Source organism: Ciconia boyciana, chromosome 4 (genome assembly GCF_034638445.1).
Source record: "Ciconia boyciana chromosome 4, ASM3463844v1, whole genome shotgun sequence".
Classification (NCBI taxonomy): Eukaryota; Metazoa; Chordata; class Aves; order Ciconiiformes; family Ciconiidae; genus Ciconia; species Ciconia boyciana.
In genome coordinates this window covers 54,260,656-54,277,183 of record NC_132937.1, presented here as the reverse complement: position 1 = coordinate 54,277,183, position 16,528 = coordinate 54,260,656, and the positions used below count along the sequence as shown (strand labels likewise).

At 41.8% G+C, this 16,528-nt stretch overlaps 1 protein-coding gene and 1 long non-coding RNA gene across 2 annotated transcripts; both read left to right on the top strand.

Moving 5' to 3' along the window:
- On the top strand, window positions 1–1,685 carry LOC140650506 (uncharacterized). Its single transcript, XR_012042022.1, has 3 exons — window positions 1–49; window positions 162–278; window positions 1,607–1,685. It is a non-coding gene; the product is annotated as an uncharacterized lncRNA (long non-coding RNA).
- Window positions 1,686–2,280: 595 nt separating this feature from the next.
- Window positions 2,281–16,250, top strand: PLIN2 (perilipin 2). The gene is made up of 9 exons (XM_072858879.1): window positions 2,281–2,381; window positions 4,648–4,704; window positions 4,786–4,981; window positions 5,644–5,726; window positions 6,228–6,513; window positions 6,833–7,017; window positions 7,764–7,895; window positions 8,569–8,859; window positions 15,266–16,250. Exons 2-9 carry the CDS (start codon window positions 4,675–4,677, stop codon window positions 15,398–15,400), a joined length of 1,338 nt encoding a protein of 445 aa, XP_072714980.1. The 5' UTR covers window positions 2,281–2,381; window positions 4,648–4,674; the 3' UTR covers window positions 15,401–16,250.
- Window positions 16,251–16,528: the final 278 nt, after the last annotated feature.

Genomic DNA, 16,528 nt, shown 5'->3' with positions numbered 1-16,528 from the left:
GATGCATTACATGACTTTAAACATCTGCCTTTGGCCAAGGAAGAGAAGGGTAAGGTATACTATTATTCCCTTCCTCTTCTAGCAATGGCTGGTAGGGCATGCTTTTGTCTTCCGTGTTACTACTGCTTTACTTGATGCTGTCCTGCCTTACTCTTCTTCAGTCTTGACTGGGACCACACCTATCTCTGTTTTAAGATATTTGAGGAATTTGGTCCATCCAAGAGATAACATCCCCTCCTCCTTCCCCCACCTTGCTACCAAGAAAAGGTTCTCAGGAGGTAAGTTCCTAGTTTTTCAGAATTTTGGATAAGCACCTCTGATTTATTGAATACAGAAGGGGACCTGGTTGTGAAGAAAAACATGTCCAGAATCTGAATTCTTAGCCTGCCAAGGACTGTTGTGGGGTTGATACTATCTCTAACTGTTGCATTCTGGCAGAGTGTGTCCCTGGGCTGCGTGAGTCACAGGTCTTCCTGTACTACAAACAATGGTGATACATACTTGTAACTAAAATCCCTGGAATACTATAGAATGTCCAGTACAGACACCCCTGACAAAAGGGGTCATTTTGTGCTTGTCATGGGTGCATTGAATGTTTTACACTTGAGAAGCCACATGGCTGTGAATGAGAAACAAATGAAGGTCTCACATAACAAAGTCAGGGAAACAGTGGAGTGCCTGTGAAGTGTTTGGTATGCACGCTAATAGAGGCGTAATAAAGCAGTTGAGAGAAGTGAAAATTCTTGTTTTATTCCAGAATAGTCTTCTATCTGTTCTGCTCTGGAACAAGAAGAGAGAAGTGATTTCTTTGCAGAAGCAAACTGAATGACCATTCTGGGAAGGTCTTCTTGAAATGGGCTGGGAAAAAAAGATGCCTTCTTCCCCACCCCAGGAAGATAGTGTTCTGTGGGAGCAAGGGTCAGATTCTCTCTAGCAGTAAGCAAATTACATTTTGTAATACTGTAACATGTGAATATACATAATAAGTAAATAATAAGAATAAATGGCTTGTATATTTTGCTACCAAGGCTTTGGTCTACCTTCCTTATAGGTAGACCTCAGACTCTTCTTGGTGGTCAGTCCATTGAGGAAAGGTGCCTTCTTCCCCTGTCCTGAGCAGATAATGATATTTCTTACTGTACTGCTCTGTATTGGTCGAATTTGTTGTCCTGTCACATTGTTGGGCAGAAAAAGAGGTCTATTTGTTTTAAGCAGTAGAAGTTCAAACAGAATCTGTACGGCTGACTTTTGTTTAGGGAGCAGAAACAGCATAAAGGAGTCTTTGTACTCTGTGGCTTAGAGATACGGTGGTTTGTTATCAATTTTAACCATTAGAACAATTAAAGTTTTCTGGGAAGGAAGTTAAAGTTTCCTTTAAGAAAAATATTTGTGCAAAAATGACTGGCCCAAGTAGAATTTGTTTGTACATGTTTGTAGCACTTGAATCTTTCTTGTCAGGCTCTTCACTTCTGACACCCTGTCACTACAACAACAACGAGCTGAATATGACTTTAATTGTAAATATGTATTTGGCCCTTTGCCCACAACCATTTTTCCCTGCTGGTTTGACATCCCTAACTGTGATGTGCATCTCATTTGTTTATAGGTTAAAAGTGAAGTGTACCTTTGGAGTTACGAAAGTTACAGCATACCAGATGCGTGTTTAAATCTGCTGAGATGATTATCTGTCAGCATGCTGAACTGAACCCGTCGTGCTGGAGAAGACTGGAGGCTAGTCTGCCTTTCCCAGCAGGAAGCTCACTTAGGGCTGCACGGTGGTCTCAGCGTCAGCTGACCCCAGTTTCAGTTCAACCGGTGTTCCAGCCCCACGTGGGACAAGCCCTGGTTAAGAAGTGCTGGCTGAAGGAAGAGAGGCGATTAATTTAAGACCACACCGCCAAATCTCTTGCCTCATTTTTTTTCCCCAACGAGATGAGCTGAAAGATTTGCATAAGAGAAGAGTGAGAGCATTTTGTTAGTAACCTATCTGTTCCTGGCCAGGCTACTTGTGGGCTTACGTACCTGGTCTGAAAGCCTGATCAACCACTCCTGCTGGTCCTGTGTTGCTATTAAAGTACCAGAACTGGCCTTCTGGAGGATCGGCCGAGCAGGACTTTCCCTTACTAACACTTCTTCCTCTGCATGCGGCTCTGTCCCCTGCCCAGACGCTGACTGGCGCTGGGTCGGTACCCTCCCACTCCCTGCCCTGCCCGGCCCTGCCCCCCCGCGGGCCACCCGCGCCCGGCGGCGGCGGTGACGCACGGCGGCGGTGACGCGCCCTGCTCTCGCGAGAGAGCGGGCGGCGCGCGGCCGCTCCCCATAAATAGCGGGGCGAGGCCAGGCCTACCTAGTCAGCGGCGGCGGCGGCTCTTCCCTCCCCGGTGAGTACCGCCGGCCCGGCTCTCGCCGGCCGCGGGGGCGATCGGGGCCCGCTCGCCCCGCGAGGCTGGCTCCGCAATATGGTGGAGCCCGGCGGCGGCGGAGCGGGCGGGGGCTGCGGCTCCGGCTCAGTCCGCGGCTCGCCGCGGGGCCGTCGCCTCCGTCATCGGCCCTGCGGTCCCCGCGCCCCAAATGCCGGTGCATTTCGGTAGGCTGCTTAAGGCGCTCCCGGGACCAGAAAGTCCCGAGACGCTCGCCAGCCCCCGGCAGAGGCACTGGACTGCCCGGCGCCTGGAGAGGGCCCTGGTGGCAGCTGCGAGCCGGGTCGCCGTGCTCCCTTGGGCACCGCAGTTAGCCGGGGCAAGCTTCTTTACTCTTCTGCGGGGCTCATCGTGCTGCTTTCTGGTCTTCAACCTCTTTCCGTAGCGAGGGAGGAAAGCAGCAATTAGATCTCTGACTTACTTTATTCGCTTCCCTGTTCAGGATCTTTTGCTGTCTCTGACATGCGCTTTTGCACTGTGGGCTTTGATTCAGGCATCTTGCTCACCCACTGCGGTGAAGTGGATCTGACTTTTGCCAGAGTGGAAACTACTTAAGGGATCTCCAAAACTGTGTAAGATCCTAGGTATCTTCCCTGTCTTTAAGAGCAGGAATAACTTACAGGCTAACTCTCCAATTTTAGTGACTAAAATTCAAATCCATGCCATGTGTGGCTGGATCTTTTGGGACACATTACAAATAAGAATCCTTAAAGTAAGGGCTCTTCTTCCTTCAGAGGCCAGATTCTGTGCTGTTGGCCTCTTCTGTTCTACAGCATGCTTTGCAGTTCAAAGTGGACTTCAGTTGTACTCTTAGTAATCTGACTTGTAATGCTATGTGAGAAACACAGCATGTTTCTGGGGGTACTTCAATACTTGATAAATGAAAGGCAAGCTGCTCTGTTACTGCTGTAACCTTTGTCTGTTACCTGCTTGTATGTTCCATGTACAGTGGTTAATCTCATTATGGGTGTTACCTTATGGCATGTGTGCATTAATATGTGCAAATATGCCTGTACAATGTTAACAGCACGCTTTTGTCCTTGTTCCCCACGATGTAACTGTGAAAAGTTTTACTTGACCCCAGGCAGAATATTAACACACTCCTTTTGATATTGTCATATGTATGAGAAAGAGCCAACAGTAGTTTTCTTTGACAAATCTAGCAGAAAGCCTTGAAAACCACAGTCCTTTTGAGGACTGACTTTCAGCTTGCCTTTCTGTTGCCTTCATATATGCAGGTTCTTCTGGAACTTGTGTGTCATATGAAACCATCAATGCAAAAAGTGCTGCTTGCAGATTCAGTTCAGCCTGCATGCTTGTACAGGATGACAGTGCACTTCTGCATGTTCTCCTTATGTGGTACTGCAATACTCCTCCCCTTTTATAGGGTTCATATGGGGAGAACTGTTAGTCTTTTCTCCGTGGGAATAAATGTTGGAAAATAATTGAGCAGCACAGGCTTGTTGAATGACTGGTATCAGCAGCCTGTTTCAATGTGGGATGGGTAATAATTAAGTCTCAGATAGCATAAAGGAGAGTTATTTTCTGCAGTGGGAAAGTACTATGCTCTGTGTGTTGTAGGAATGCTAACTTTTGAGCAAGCTGAGCAGGGGGAGCCCTACGTGGGCATCAGGCATGGCACTAGAGATAATGAACTCCTTGAGTTTAGTGGAATGACTTGTGAGAATTGAGCTGAGGTCACTGAAATGAGTACTTCACCTCAATCTTCCTTGTGTTTTCAAGATTTGGACAGCAGTGATGGCTAAAATTTCAAACTTGACTCCCTTATGCTAACAGAAGATATAATCTGATTAAAGATATTGGTGGTGGAGTCTTCATCTGACTTAGACATCCTAAACTAGAGTTTTAGTGACTTGTTGGCTGGCATTTCTTTGTCCTGGCTGAACAGATAAGCCCAAGTGTGACTATTTCTTCAAGAACAATAAATTAATCCGCCAGTTGGTAACTCTTTGGTAATTCTGCAATGAACTGCTGTACCTCAAAGCCTGTCTCTTGCATGTGCCCTACTTGTGTTGCCTAAACCAAAGTAATTAGGGAAACAAAGTTTTGGATTTCAATATCCTTACAAGAAAATGTAATACCTGTGTGCAAGAATGTGAACATCCTAATCCCCTTGATCAGTGGAGTTGATGACAAAAGGTTGTTGGTTTCAAAGTCTGATTAGATGAAGTGGATATGAGGATGCTCACATATGCTTCTTTCACAGGCTGTGTAAGATTCAAGACCTGAAAAAATGGCATTGGCAGCAATTGATCCACAGCAGGTATGTCTGAGTTAGCTCCATAGTTTTTTATGTCTAGCTCAGAAAAATAAGAGTCAACTAACCTCTTTCTCTTTTAAACAGAACATTGTATCAAGGGTTGTCAACCTTCCCTTGGTGAGCTCCACCTATGATATGGTGTCCACAGCTTATATCACCACAAAGGATAACCATCCTTATCTGAAGTCAGTGTGTGAGATAGCAGAGAAAGGAGTGAAGACGATTACTTCGGTAGCCATGACAAGTGCTATGCCTATCATCCAGAAACTGGAACCACAAAGTAAGGCAAAGATGGAGCTGTTGATAACTTGAATTCAACTGATTGCTTTATGTATCCAGATGGACTTACAGTTTAGCATGGTCATGCTGGTCTGGAGTGCTGTTTCACATAGCTGACTCAACCCGCTGCCTGACTTGTTGAGTAACTGATTACAGATGGGTATGATTTTACAAAAAAAAAATCCAGAGCCAAAGCAGATTCCAGCTTTTGCAATAGTAAACTGACTGACTCCTCTTGATACGTGAGATGGTTATGTAGTCTCTTGCTCAACACCATCCTTACCTTTCACCTGGTTTCAAATGCTGCTTTGTACTTTCTCTCACAGAGAACAACTTGTGGTTAAATTGGGCAACTGTGTCACAAGGCTGTTGTAACCAGGAGCCTGGTTTCAAAGTGGCAGAAGGCCAGGTGCTTCAGCTTGTTCTAACAGTTGCTTGTAAAGTATCAAATGGATTTTCTCTGCCTGCAAGTGAGCTTTTTCCTGGCACTGTAAACCTGCCTTGTTCTTGGGCTTTGCTGCCTCAAATCTCACTGAAAAGGGGAGAAAAATACTTTAAGAGCATTGTTGCATGACCTTAGTTTCAAGATAAATTCTCAATTGGAGTTAGTTATACTAAGGAAAAAACCAAAATGAAAACCAACTATTGTAATTTCTTTTATAGTTGTAGTTGCCAACAACTATGCATGCATAGGTCTAGACAAAATTGAAGAGAGACTGCCTATACTGAATCAACCCACTGACAAGGTAAGTTCTTTCCATGTACGTATGCTAAGCAGAAGCACTATACACCCTTCCTCTTTTCTATTATCACTAAAAATACAGGGAGACAGATTTCAATAAGCCATGCTTGAAGAGCAGCTTAGAAGCAATGAGGAAGTAAAAGGTGTTTCTGTAGAATTGTTTGTTGCCTTTGGGAGACGATTATCTCTTTTTAAATTTACCTACCATTTGACACATCTATCTATAGCTGCTGTTCACTGGTGGACATATTTTTTTAAAACTTGAGCCCTTGTCTCTTTCCTCCTCAGTTTGAAGCAAATAGTACCTGAAATACATTCACTGAAGTGTTTTGAGCTGAAGGCTGCATGGCAGTCATATTTTGTTTTGTCTTGTACATGTTTTCAGGGCAGAATTTCTCCCAGATAACCAATACTTGTACAAGCTTTAGCATAAATTTGTATTTCCTGGATTATGTAGCTCTCACTAGAAAATATTTCTAGTGAATCAACCTGTTTCCTGTGGTAGGTTGTCGCCAATGCCAAGGATGTAGTTGTTGGAGCCAGAGAAGCTGTAACAACCACTGTGACTGGTGCCAAGGAAACTGTTGCTCACACGATCACTGGAGTTGTGGGCAAGACTAAAGAAGCAATGCAAGACAGCGTAGAAATGACCAAATCAGTTGTCAATGGCAGCATTAACACTGTCCTGGGAAGTCGTGTGGTGCAAATGGTGAGCAGTGGAGTGGACAGTGCTCTCACTAAATCAGAGACCCTTGTAGACCAGTATCTCCCACTTACAGAAGCAGAACTAGGTAAGACCAATTCAAGGTTTGATTTTGTTGGAATGCTTGTACTGGGGAGAAGTAAGCAATCATCCATTTATTACTTACTCATAGTGGGGAGGGGTCACGTGCTTCCCAAACTGCCTTTTGCCTGGCTGGTTGTAATAGCATCTTCATAGGGAAGCAGAGTGAAAGTAAGGATTTCCATAATGGTGGTCTAGCAACCTACCCTGGTGCTAAAGGACTACTAAACAAGTCCAGTATTCCACTGTTACTAAGCAAATAAAATTGCCTCAGACCTCTTAAGTTTTCTTCCAGTGGCCAATTTGCTTCCTTTCTACATATCCAGAGAAAGAAGCTGCAAAAGTTGAAGGTTTTGAAGTTGGAGTTCAGAAGCCAAGCTACTACATTAGACTAGGATCCCTGTCTTCAAAGGTCCGCACACGTGCCTACCAACAAGCCTTAAACAAAGTTAGAGATGCTAAACAGAAAAGCCAGGAGACAATCTCTCAGCTCCACCACACTGTTAATCTGGTAAGTTTAAGCTTTCACTTGAGGTATAAAAAGCAAATGTTGGCATAGTTTTAGAGTACAGAAAACAGCCAAAAGAGGCGTAGGAAAACTGGAATTGCTGTCTGACTAAATGCATTTTCTAATATAAAGCATTTCCCATTCAGAGCTTTTCACCACCATTCAGGAGAGGTCCTAAATCAGGCTGAGCTGTAAACTAGCCAGCAATGGCTTGTAATTTTAAGCACTGCAGAAATAGAAGTGACGTGTTTAAAATGATACTCCTGTTTTAGAGTGCTGGGCTTGACAGACTTCATTCAGTGAAGAAAGTGTCTTGCAATTTAGAAATGCTTCAGTCCTTTTTGTTAATAAAATGTTGGATTCTTTATGGGCTTGCTTTTCTTGGTATGGGTCTCTGAGCATTTCTGGGTACTCCAGTAGTCTTATCCTAACAATGTACCTTTATGTACAGGATAAACTCTGCATAAAGAGTCATGGCCTTCTATACACTTTCAAATCCTTGTGTAGGATGCTAGTGGGGGGGAGGGGGAAATAGTTGAGGCAGAGGGATACACTATATAACATCTCAAAACTGCCTCCAGTTTTCTCTCCTTTGAAGAGAAGGAGAACATACTCTTATATTCCCTGAAGTTTTTCATACTGAACTTTTGAAGTATTTTAAAAGGAGCTTACAAAGCAGGTAAGGTAGGGTAGCCCTAACAGAACTGTCTGGACTCTTTGCTTTACTTCCTTATTTGGCTGTATTTCAGATCGAGTATGCCAGAAAGAACATGAATAGTGCCAATCAGAAACTTCTTGATGCTCAGGAAAAGCTTTATCAATCCTGGGTGGAATGGAAGAAAAATACAGGCCAAAATGATGATGAACCGCATAGTGCTGAGGTAAATAGATATAAATGTAAACCAGAAATAAATGGATTGTATACTGTCAAGGTAATGGCAAACTAATAGTCCCCAAAGTGTGCAGCATCTTAACAGTGCAGAAGCTTATGTGCAAATGTAGAATCTGAATGCTGAAGCTCAGGGCAGCTGACCAGTGACTACTATGAAAAGTAGGGGACACCCAAACTCTTAAATGAGCCTACTTCCTGCAAACACTCTGGGGTTCATTCTCCTTTCAAGAGAATGCTCACCCTATTTAGCATGTGAATCTGTGTTGGGATATCCATATCTAGATCAGCTAGGACTCACTTACCTGATATGTCCAGACTAGAAATAACACTTCCTCAGTATACAGCAGTCTTGGGCACAGACTCACTGAGTCTTGTATGTAGCTTTAAACTTATATAAGTATACTTACCTGCTGTGACTTCTTATCCAGAGTTGAAACAAGAGCTTGCTTACCTCTGTTGCTGGGTAGAAGCTACCAATGTTTCTGTTCCACAAAGTACTTGAGCATTGAAGAAATACCAAGTACTTTCAAGTCTCTGACTCTTCAGACTTAAGACCTGTTTTATTATCTGCTATACCTTTATTTACTACTTCATCTTGAGCAACATAAAGCTGCTACACTCATAAAAAGATACTAATGTACTGTTATGCTTTTTGTTTCCAGCACATTGAGTCAAGAACCCTAGCTATTGCACGGAGCCTCACTCAGCAGCTTCAGACCACCTGCCTCACACTAGTCTCAAGCCTACAGGGGTTGCCACAGAATGTGCAGGATCAGGTTTACAGTGTTGGGTCAATGGCAGGTGATGTCTACCAGAGCTTTCGGTCAGCATCCTCCTTCCAAGAGTTATCAGACAGCTTTCTTACCACTAGCAAAGGACAACTGAAGAAAATGAAGGAGTCTCTGGATGATGTGATGGATTATCTTGTTAACAACACGCCGCTCAACTGGCTGGTAGGTCCCTTTTACCCACAACTGCCTGGCATTCAGCATGCTGAGAGCAAAGGTGAAGGGGAGAAAAATTCCAGCCAGAAAGACAAACAGCCTGAACACACTACTGAATAAACTGCATAGCATGCATGTACTCTGCTGACTGACCAAACAAGTAGCCTTAGCAAGTGTAGCTGTTAAAGCCTTACAGAAAAATTCATAAACATGAGTGGGGGAATGATACAGAGAAAGGACATTCTCACACATGGGCTCTATTGTCCTGTGTAGTTAAGCCACTCTAAAATCAGAGACTGTCTCAAATGCTTAAATATTGGCAACTTAGAGTTGTCAAGATGCCTTGTTTGCAAAGTTAAGAAACCTCACTGTGCTTATTAATGGTATTAATACCACTAGTCTAAATGAAACCTACTGTAGCTAAAAGCATTTGGTTTGTTGCTTAATCTGTACCAGAATGATATAAAAGCCTTACATACTATGAAATGTATTTAAAAGCCCTGCAGTCTAGCTAGGTATGCTTAAATTCCATGTTCGCTGCAGATCATGCATTTGGTTGTTACAGATCTGACTCTCAAAATTGTACTGCTAAACCGTTCATGACAAAAGTTCTGTGACTGCAGAATTCCAAAGCTGAAAGTGGGGTTTCTGAATGAGTCAGCTGGAGTTACTTAAATGCTGTGACAGTGCTAACATTAACTATGTAAACTTAACTATTGTATAACACAGTAACCTGACCACAGCATCATAGAATATCTCAAGTTGGAAGGGACCCATAAGGATCGAGTCCAACTCCCTGCTCCTCGCAGGACTAACTAAAACTAAATCACATGACTAAGAGTATCATCCAGGTGCTCCTGGAACTGACAGGCTTGGTGCTGTGACCACTTCCCTGGGGAGCCTTTTCCAGTGACTGACCAAATCATTATCAATAAATTTTTTTTAATATGCAGTATAAAGACAAGATTCATGCTGTTTGTACCCAGGTGCCTGCTGTTGTGTGGGTTGTTGGCTTTTTGTAGCCATCTTTTTGTAATTCATTTTGTATGTTAGTAATAAATGCTTCAGTAGCCAAAGTCTGTCTCCATTTCAGTTGTGTTTAAAACAAGTGTAACTTGCTGTTCTGTGACTCCTTCAAACTGGGTCCAGCAGAAAGCAAGCCTGAAATGCAAATGAAGTAGACACGCATTGAAAATGTATTTGTGTGTGTATGTATAGATAGGTAAGATATTGCTGCAGCATTTCCTTCTTCCCTTTGAGTTCCTGTGCATCTTTCCATTCAGTCTTACCTTTACTGCTGCTTTTTTGGTGCTTGTCGTTGCCTACCTTTAATGATGACCTAAGCTGTGAGCTGATGGATGTTGTAATATTGAGAAGGATAGGGACCAAAAAACCCCCCCTGTCCTGCCTTCTCAGTAGATGTTCTGTGTGCATGAGACTGCCCGCTCCTGCTTTGGCTGCTGGCTCCCCATAAACAAGTATATACCCCTCAGCTGCAAACACCAGTTTTAATCTGTTTAACTTTATTTACCCTCTTTTGAACTTGAGTGACTAATTCATTAACACTCAGCTACTTGGGTGGAATTGTTCCTCAGTAAGTCCTGTGAATCCCTCTCCTGGAAGAGAATTACAGTCACTAAGAAATAAGCTTTCTTGGTTTAGGGCTGTCCAGGTAAGTTGTGTCTGTGTTCTTAATGCATGCCCTGTGCAACTTTGAGTTGCCATCATTTTCAAAGAGGTCACCAAATAGCGTGAAGCAAAAATGGAGTTCAAAGGAAGCTTGTCACCTAGTGACATGTTGCTACATCGAACAATGCCTCCACCTGCCACAATGTGGGCACTCAAGCAAATTACATGTAGTAAAGCCTTCTAGTGTGAGAGGGCTTGCTTAGCTGTTAAGTCAGGGTTGGCCTAGAAGTGTTTGGAAGACTGTTTTAAGCACAATATTAAACAAAATTGTAAGACCAGAGGATTACAGATAAAGATTCTGTAACTTCCAGCTTTAAACACTTGCTTTTTGTAAGGGGACTGTTTAACATGAAATTAACAAGGGATGTTGAGAGATTCCTTTCCAGCTAGGGCCTGAGTTAAGACTTCTGGAATTCTTTCAGCAATTAATTCTGTTTAAGTATTGAATGAGTCTAGCCAGAGAATATCCTTTTTTTATCTCAATTTGTAATAAAATTTGTAGAGTGCATCCACTGTTGTAGAAGTATCAGAAACAGAATGGGACTAATCAGGTCTGGGAGCAGCTGGCAGTTCAAAGGAGGGAATTCCCATTCTTGTAAGTGTTTTAAAATCTGAAGGCTGTGGGCCTTCATTCTGAGGTGATCAATCAAATAAGATACTAAAACTGTTCATTGTCTTTTGAGGACTGAGAAATAAATAGCACCATCTAGTATTAATGCAAGAGTAATACATCTCTCTGTTCTGCCTTAAGGTGCATTACTGTTCTGTAATCTTAGATGGCTGTCCAGCTTTACTAAAATGTCAGCAAGCAGATGAAGTAGAAAGCAAGGAAAAATGTTACCAGACTAGACCTTCAAATCATTTCTCCCTCACCATGCACTGTTGGGTGGCTTCTGTGTAAAAGTCACTGTGACTTCTGACAGCTGATCTACAACTGGTGGCCGCAAACAGAGAAATGCCTGATTAAATGCTTACCTAAGGGCTGGGCTAATAGCCCAGCCATACCAAACACTATATACATATATCATGCTGTTGTGGTGTGTGGTTGTTTTGTTGGATCCTGCCCACTGCTGAAAGTGTGCTAGTTTCTATTCCCCCCTCCCCCAAACAGAATTAGGAATCCTTCCTTGGAGGAAAAGAGAACTGAATAACAGCAAATCAGTATGTTCCTGGTTTATTATATTGACTAGAAGTCTCTGAGTTGCAATTATTAGACTCTCCTAATAAGGACAACACTGGATGTTTAAACGGAATTGCAACTGTAGCTTGCATGAGTATCTTCTTGCTGGTAATCTAGTACAGTGTATCCCTCGACTCTATTCTAATTGCAAGTCTGCAGACAAAACTGGGTATTTTTCTCTAGCACAGTTAGAGAGAGTGACTATTAAAATGCCCACTGCAGGCAAGAATTATGTGGACACCTTCCACAGCCATCTTTATTTTTTTTGCCACAGTGGACTGAAGCACATGCTAATAACTGCTGAAAACTCTCAAATAGAAGGAGGAAAACCTAAGATATTAACAGAGCAGAGCCTACTCATAAATTTTTCCTGCTATCTTACCTGTTTCTCTATAATTGCATGTATCAAACAGCTCAGGTACACTGCACAGAAACTTGCTCGCTCTTAGTCCAAAAACACTTTTGAGGATATAGCTTGGGCTAGAAAGCTGTGAAGTCTCTCTGGAACCTTTTAAAAATAAGACCAGATATGTTGAAAATTACAGGAAATAGCTGATCCTATTTGCAGCAAGGCAGATAAACTAGATGAAATGGAACAGTGTCAAAGGCTGCTAGTCACACAAAAACTGGGATGGTAAAGGTTAGAATACTAATGAAGTAATTATCACTGGTAAGGTTATTTAGGGTTTATTTAGAATTCAGAAAAATTACTGTTTCTCTTTAAGAGATCACTCAAAAATCATTCATGCTAGTTGAAACTTCCCCCTTCCAGGCTCATTTAACAGAGAATATGGTATAAAAGTCTTGCAAACATCGTATTTACAGCAGCATACACATTGGTCAAATCCAAATTAAAAGATTTGTGTAAGGCCTGGAGTTGCAGGGATATGGCTAGTTTGCCTCAAACTAAAGAAAGGTGGAAGGCTTTTGAAATCTCTTCCATTCCTTAAGATGACTTTTTTGCAATAATCTTTTCTACACTGCAACTTACAGTAATACTACATCGCTAATAAAATAGGTGAAAGGATTTGGAAACAGCTGATGAATTTTTCACTTTATTGAAAAAAAACCAAAAACGCACCCAAAAACTTATCTAAGCCATCTAATTAAAAAGAGAAAATGGAGCCGAATTTATTTTTGAAGCATGATCTGTTGGTCATTTGCATGATCAGAAAGTCTTATATGCAACAGCTTGCTGGAGGTATTGTGCACAGTGGTTTTTTGAATGTATTTCTTTTCACACTAAGATGAAAATTTTGTTTCTTTTGGATAATAGTCTCTGATGACTAAAAATAAGTGCTTGTTCTGAAAGTGCACAAAATAAGAACCACCTCTCAAACTGCTAGTGGCTCAGTTCTGAAAATATATTTAAAGTTAAGTTAGTCTTGACATTAACATTTGTATATGAAGACAGCAAAATACTGAAGTATGTTTTGCACTGTTCCATGCAAGGATTTTGCAAGTTTTGCACTGCTCTGTGTAAATGATCTAGCTGCATCTTATGGATAAATGGCATGAAGAAGAGTCTATATCTGACCTTATTCTTTGTTGCAAGAATTGACTTGTTTCAACTTCCTATCAACTGTGAAAAGTGATACAGAACTGAAGGTCCTTTACCTAAGCAAGCCCATAACACCAAGGACTTTGCATTATTTTAGTTAGACTGGTGCAGATGTGAGAATATGCTATTCTAATACAACTTAGCATGTTCAAAACTGAGATAAATGATATTGACATCAACCCTGTTTTACTCTGATGCTGAGAGATACAGTCCAATTTGAAATTCTTTCATGGCTTTGAAGATAGTACCTTAAAGGAGTCAGCTGCTTATAACGTGTGCATTAAGGAGATGAAGAAAGCACAAACCTAAATTCGAGTGATTATCCTGTTGTCAGTAAGAACAACATGGATGTAAGTAATACAAGTGTCTTAAACCTAGGATATAGTGAAAATTATCACTGGTCAGACACAGTTACTGAACATGGTCATGTGCCCTGCTCAGTATAAATACAGAATAAAACAACTTATTTAAACAATCCATTTGGGCACATTTTTAAATGAGTTTGCATATAGACTACTTGCCCATAGTCCTGTTAAGATATCCCCATTTGTACTGCAGTATGGAATACAGGGTCATGTGCTGATAATGGGAAAACTTGTTGATTTCTGTAAGTGCAGTAATTAGAGTTTTAGGTAAACTGCCATAAGCAGAAAATGCAAGATAATTCCTTCTGGTAGAAAGATGAGTTTCCCCCATTCCTACTGCCTTTTTATTTTTTAGGAGACAAAGATTACTGATCTCATTTTGACCAAGCTTAGGTTCTCAAAGTGTATTCACACTAGTGCCTGATAAGTGACAAGCTGCTTAAATTCTCCGGAAACTCAGTTTTAATTAATATTTATAAGTCCCTGGTGCCCTATGGCTACCTACGCTCTAAGGAACTGAGTGATTCATGTTCAGTGCTTCAGTGCTATCTACAACCTGATAGCTGAAACAGTAATCCCTTTATCCTTTGATGTGTTCTCTGTTCTTCTGACATGTCTTCATAGCAGGCAAAGCATAGATTTGCCTTGCATACTATCTTTCATAAAAGTAAGTCATAAGCAAGCTGTTTTGCAGTTAGGGAATGGATTAAAACTGCTTCTCCAGTCAGCACTGAGCTTAAGTTACGCAAATGCCTAGAAGCTTCTTCAAGTTGCTGCTTCTTTGTACATGCAGAACCAAAGTCCTGTCAGCATGCAGCAATTGTTATGTGCTGATACTGTGCCTGGCTCCAAGTATGTCACATCAGCAACATTAAAGCTAACCATGAATCAATCTATAGATATAAGTATTTTTCACTCGGGGCAAAAAACTTTTGATTATGAGTGAATTGCTTATTATATCCCATTTTTCAGAAGTGCCTAAGTAATCTAAGTCCTACTAAAGTGACTTAAGGGTTGGCACTTAAGCTCCTAAGTGTCTTAGCCAACATTTTTAGACATGTATAACATCCATGTATCCACTGATGTCTCTGGCAATTCCTGAAACCTGGTGCTGCTTAACAGTACAGAATGCTATGCGTGCAGTTAAAACAGAGGCCAAAGTGGGATTGCAGTTCCAGATACCTGTAACCTCAGGAAAGGTTTGATGTGGTAGGCAGGCAGAGCAGTACAGAGCAATCCGTATCAGGCTCCTGAGGGCAGGTTCCTTTGAATAGCCCATTGCTTCCAAGGAAAGAAGAAAGGCAAAATAAGTTTAAAAACTTCCTTTCTTAATTTTCCAGTCACCAGTTTCACTAAATACACTCCACTAAGTTCAGCTCTGTTCCACGTCTACTATAAAATTCTGTCTTCTAAGCAACGGATCTACATCTTGCATAGTATTTGGTCTGTCTTGATGCTATGTGTTTCATATATGACTGAGCATATTTCACTCTGTATTCAGTATTTTGTATCTCATTTCTAGAGATGCTGAGCATCTTTGTCTCCTGACTTCAGTGAGGAGTACTGCACAAATTTATTTAGTTTTACTTTTAAATTGATTGAAATTTCATTCCTACACAGGTTCCAGATTTCACTATTACAGACCTGTCTTCAGAGTCAGATGATATCCCAGACATTTTGGATTTGGATGAAGATGATCAACAAGACTTTTCACGCACAAACGGCCCTTACACTACAGGGCAAAGAGCTGAATAAAGAGAAGCATAAAAATGTATTTTTCATACAATGTACTTCTGCCATGTTTAACTTCTATTTCTCCTTTTTAAAGATGAACCTGCCTAGCTTAGGGATTTTGGGGATATTTTTTTTTAATCACTGCTGTTTCACTTAGCTGCATCAAAAGTCCGATTTTTTTCCACATAAGGAATGCATGCTAGGTTAATTAATTCATTAGCATGGGTGTCAAGCTCCCATTCTACAAGCCAGGTATAGCCTAACCAGTGTATCCAACTGACCTAATCTTTGTTAATGATTTGTTCTCCTGCTGGCAGCAGCCATGAGAACACACCAGTGCTTTGCATAAAGGGCTGCCAACAAATGGAGTTGATGAGGATTTGCCCACAAAATTTCCCCTTTCAGTCTACAGGAAAAGCGCTTCTGCATCTACCTCTTTGCTGCTGGAAGGGGTAAGACTTTGTCTGTCTCAGATTCCCTCCGGTTCTTTTTGTTAGGCTCTGTACCTAGACAGCTTAGAAGCTTAGAGCTTCCCTTTGGCAAGAGTGCTTTATGCACAGGACTCCCTTTCTCTCTACATGCCTTCTGTGTGCAAAAACTTTGGCCATCCTGATGCTATTGGTTGTGGGTCTGAGACTAGAAGAGGGTAAATGCTTAAAAAGGAAAGTTTCCCAAGAATAAGGATGACAGTTAAAAAAGAAAGGGGAAGAGGCTGTAAAAAGTAAGGAAAAACGGAGGGCAAAGAGGTACAAACAGATGTGGGACTAGAGAAAATTGCAAAAAAAGAAAGAGAATTGAAGGTAGGGATACTTCTGGTGACAGTGATGATCTTTTTATGTTTAAATAAAATCTCAATCAAATACTTGCTAAGGAATGTCGAATCCGCATTTGCTTGCACACAGTGACTTCTGTAGGAGTAGTGCTGAATGGGAACTGGACTGGAGGCAGGCTTGTGACTTTTTTTTCCGAAGACCACGCTGAACTCCTCCTGCAGAGATCTCCTCCCTGTCCCCGGGGTGACTGCAGCAAGTCTGGAGATGTTGCACGGTTCCGCTTTCGTACAGCCGCGGAAGCATGACTCGGCAGTCGGTACAGCCGCGAGGCTGGCACCTCGGCCCTCCTGTCATGTAACACTTGCTTGTTGGGAAA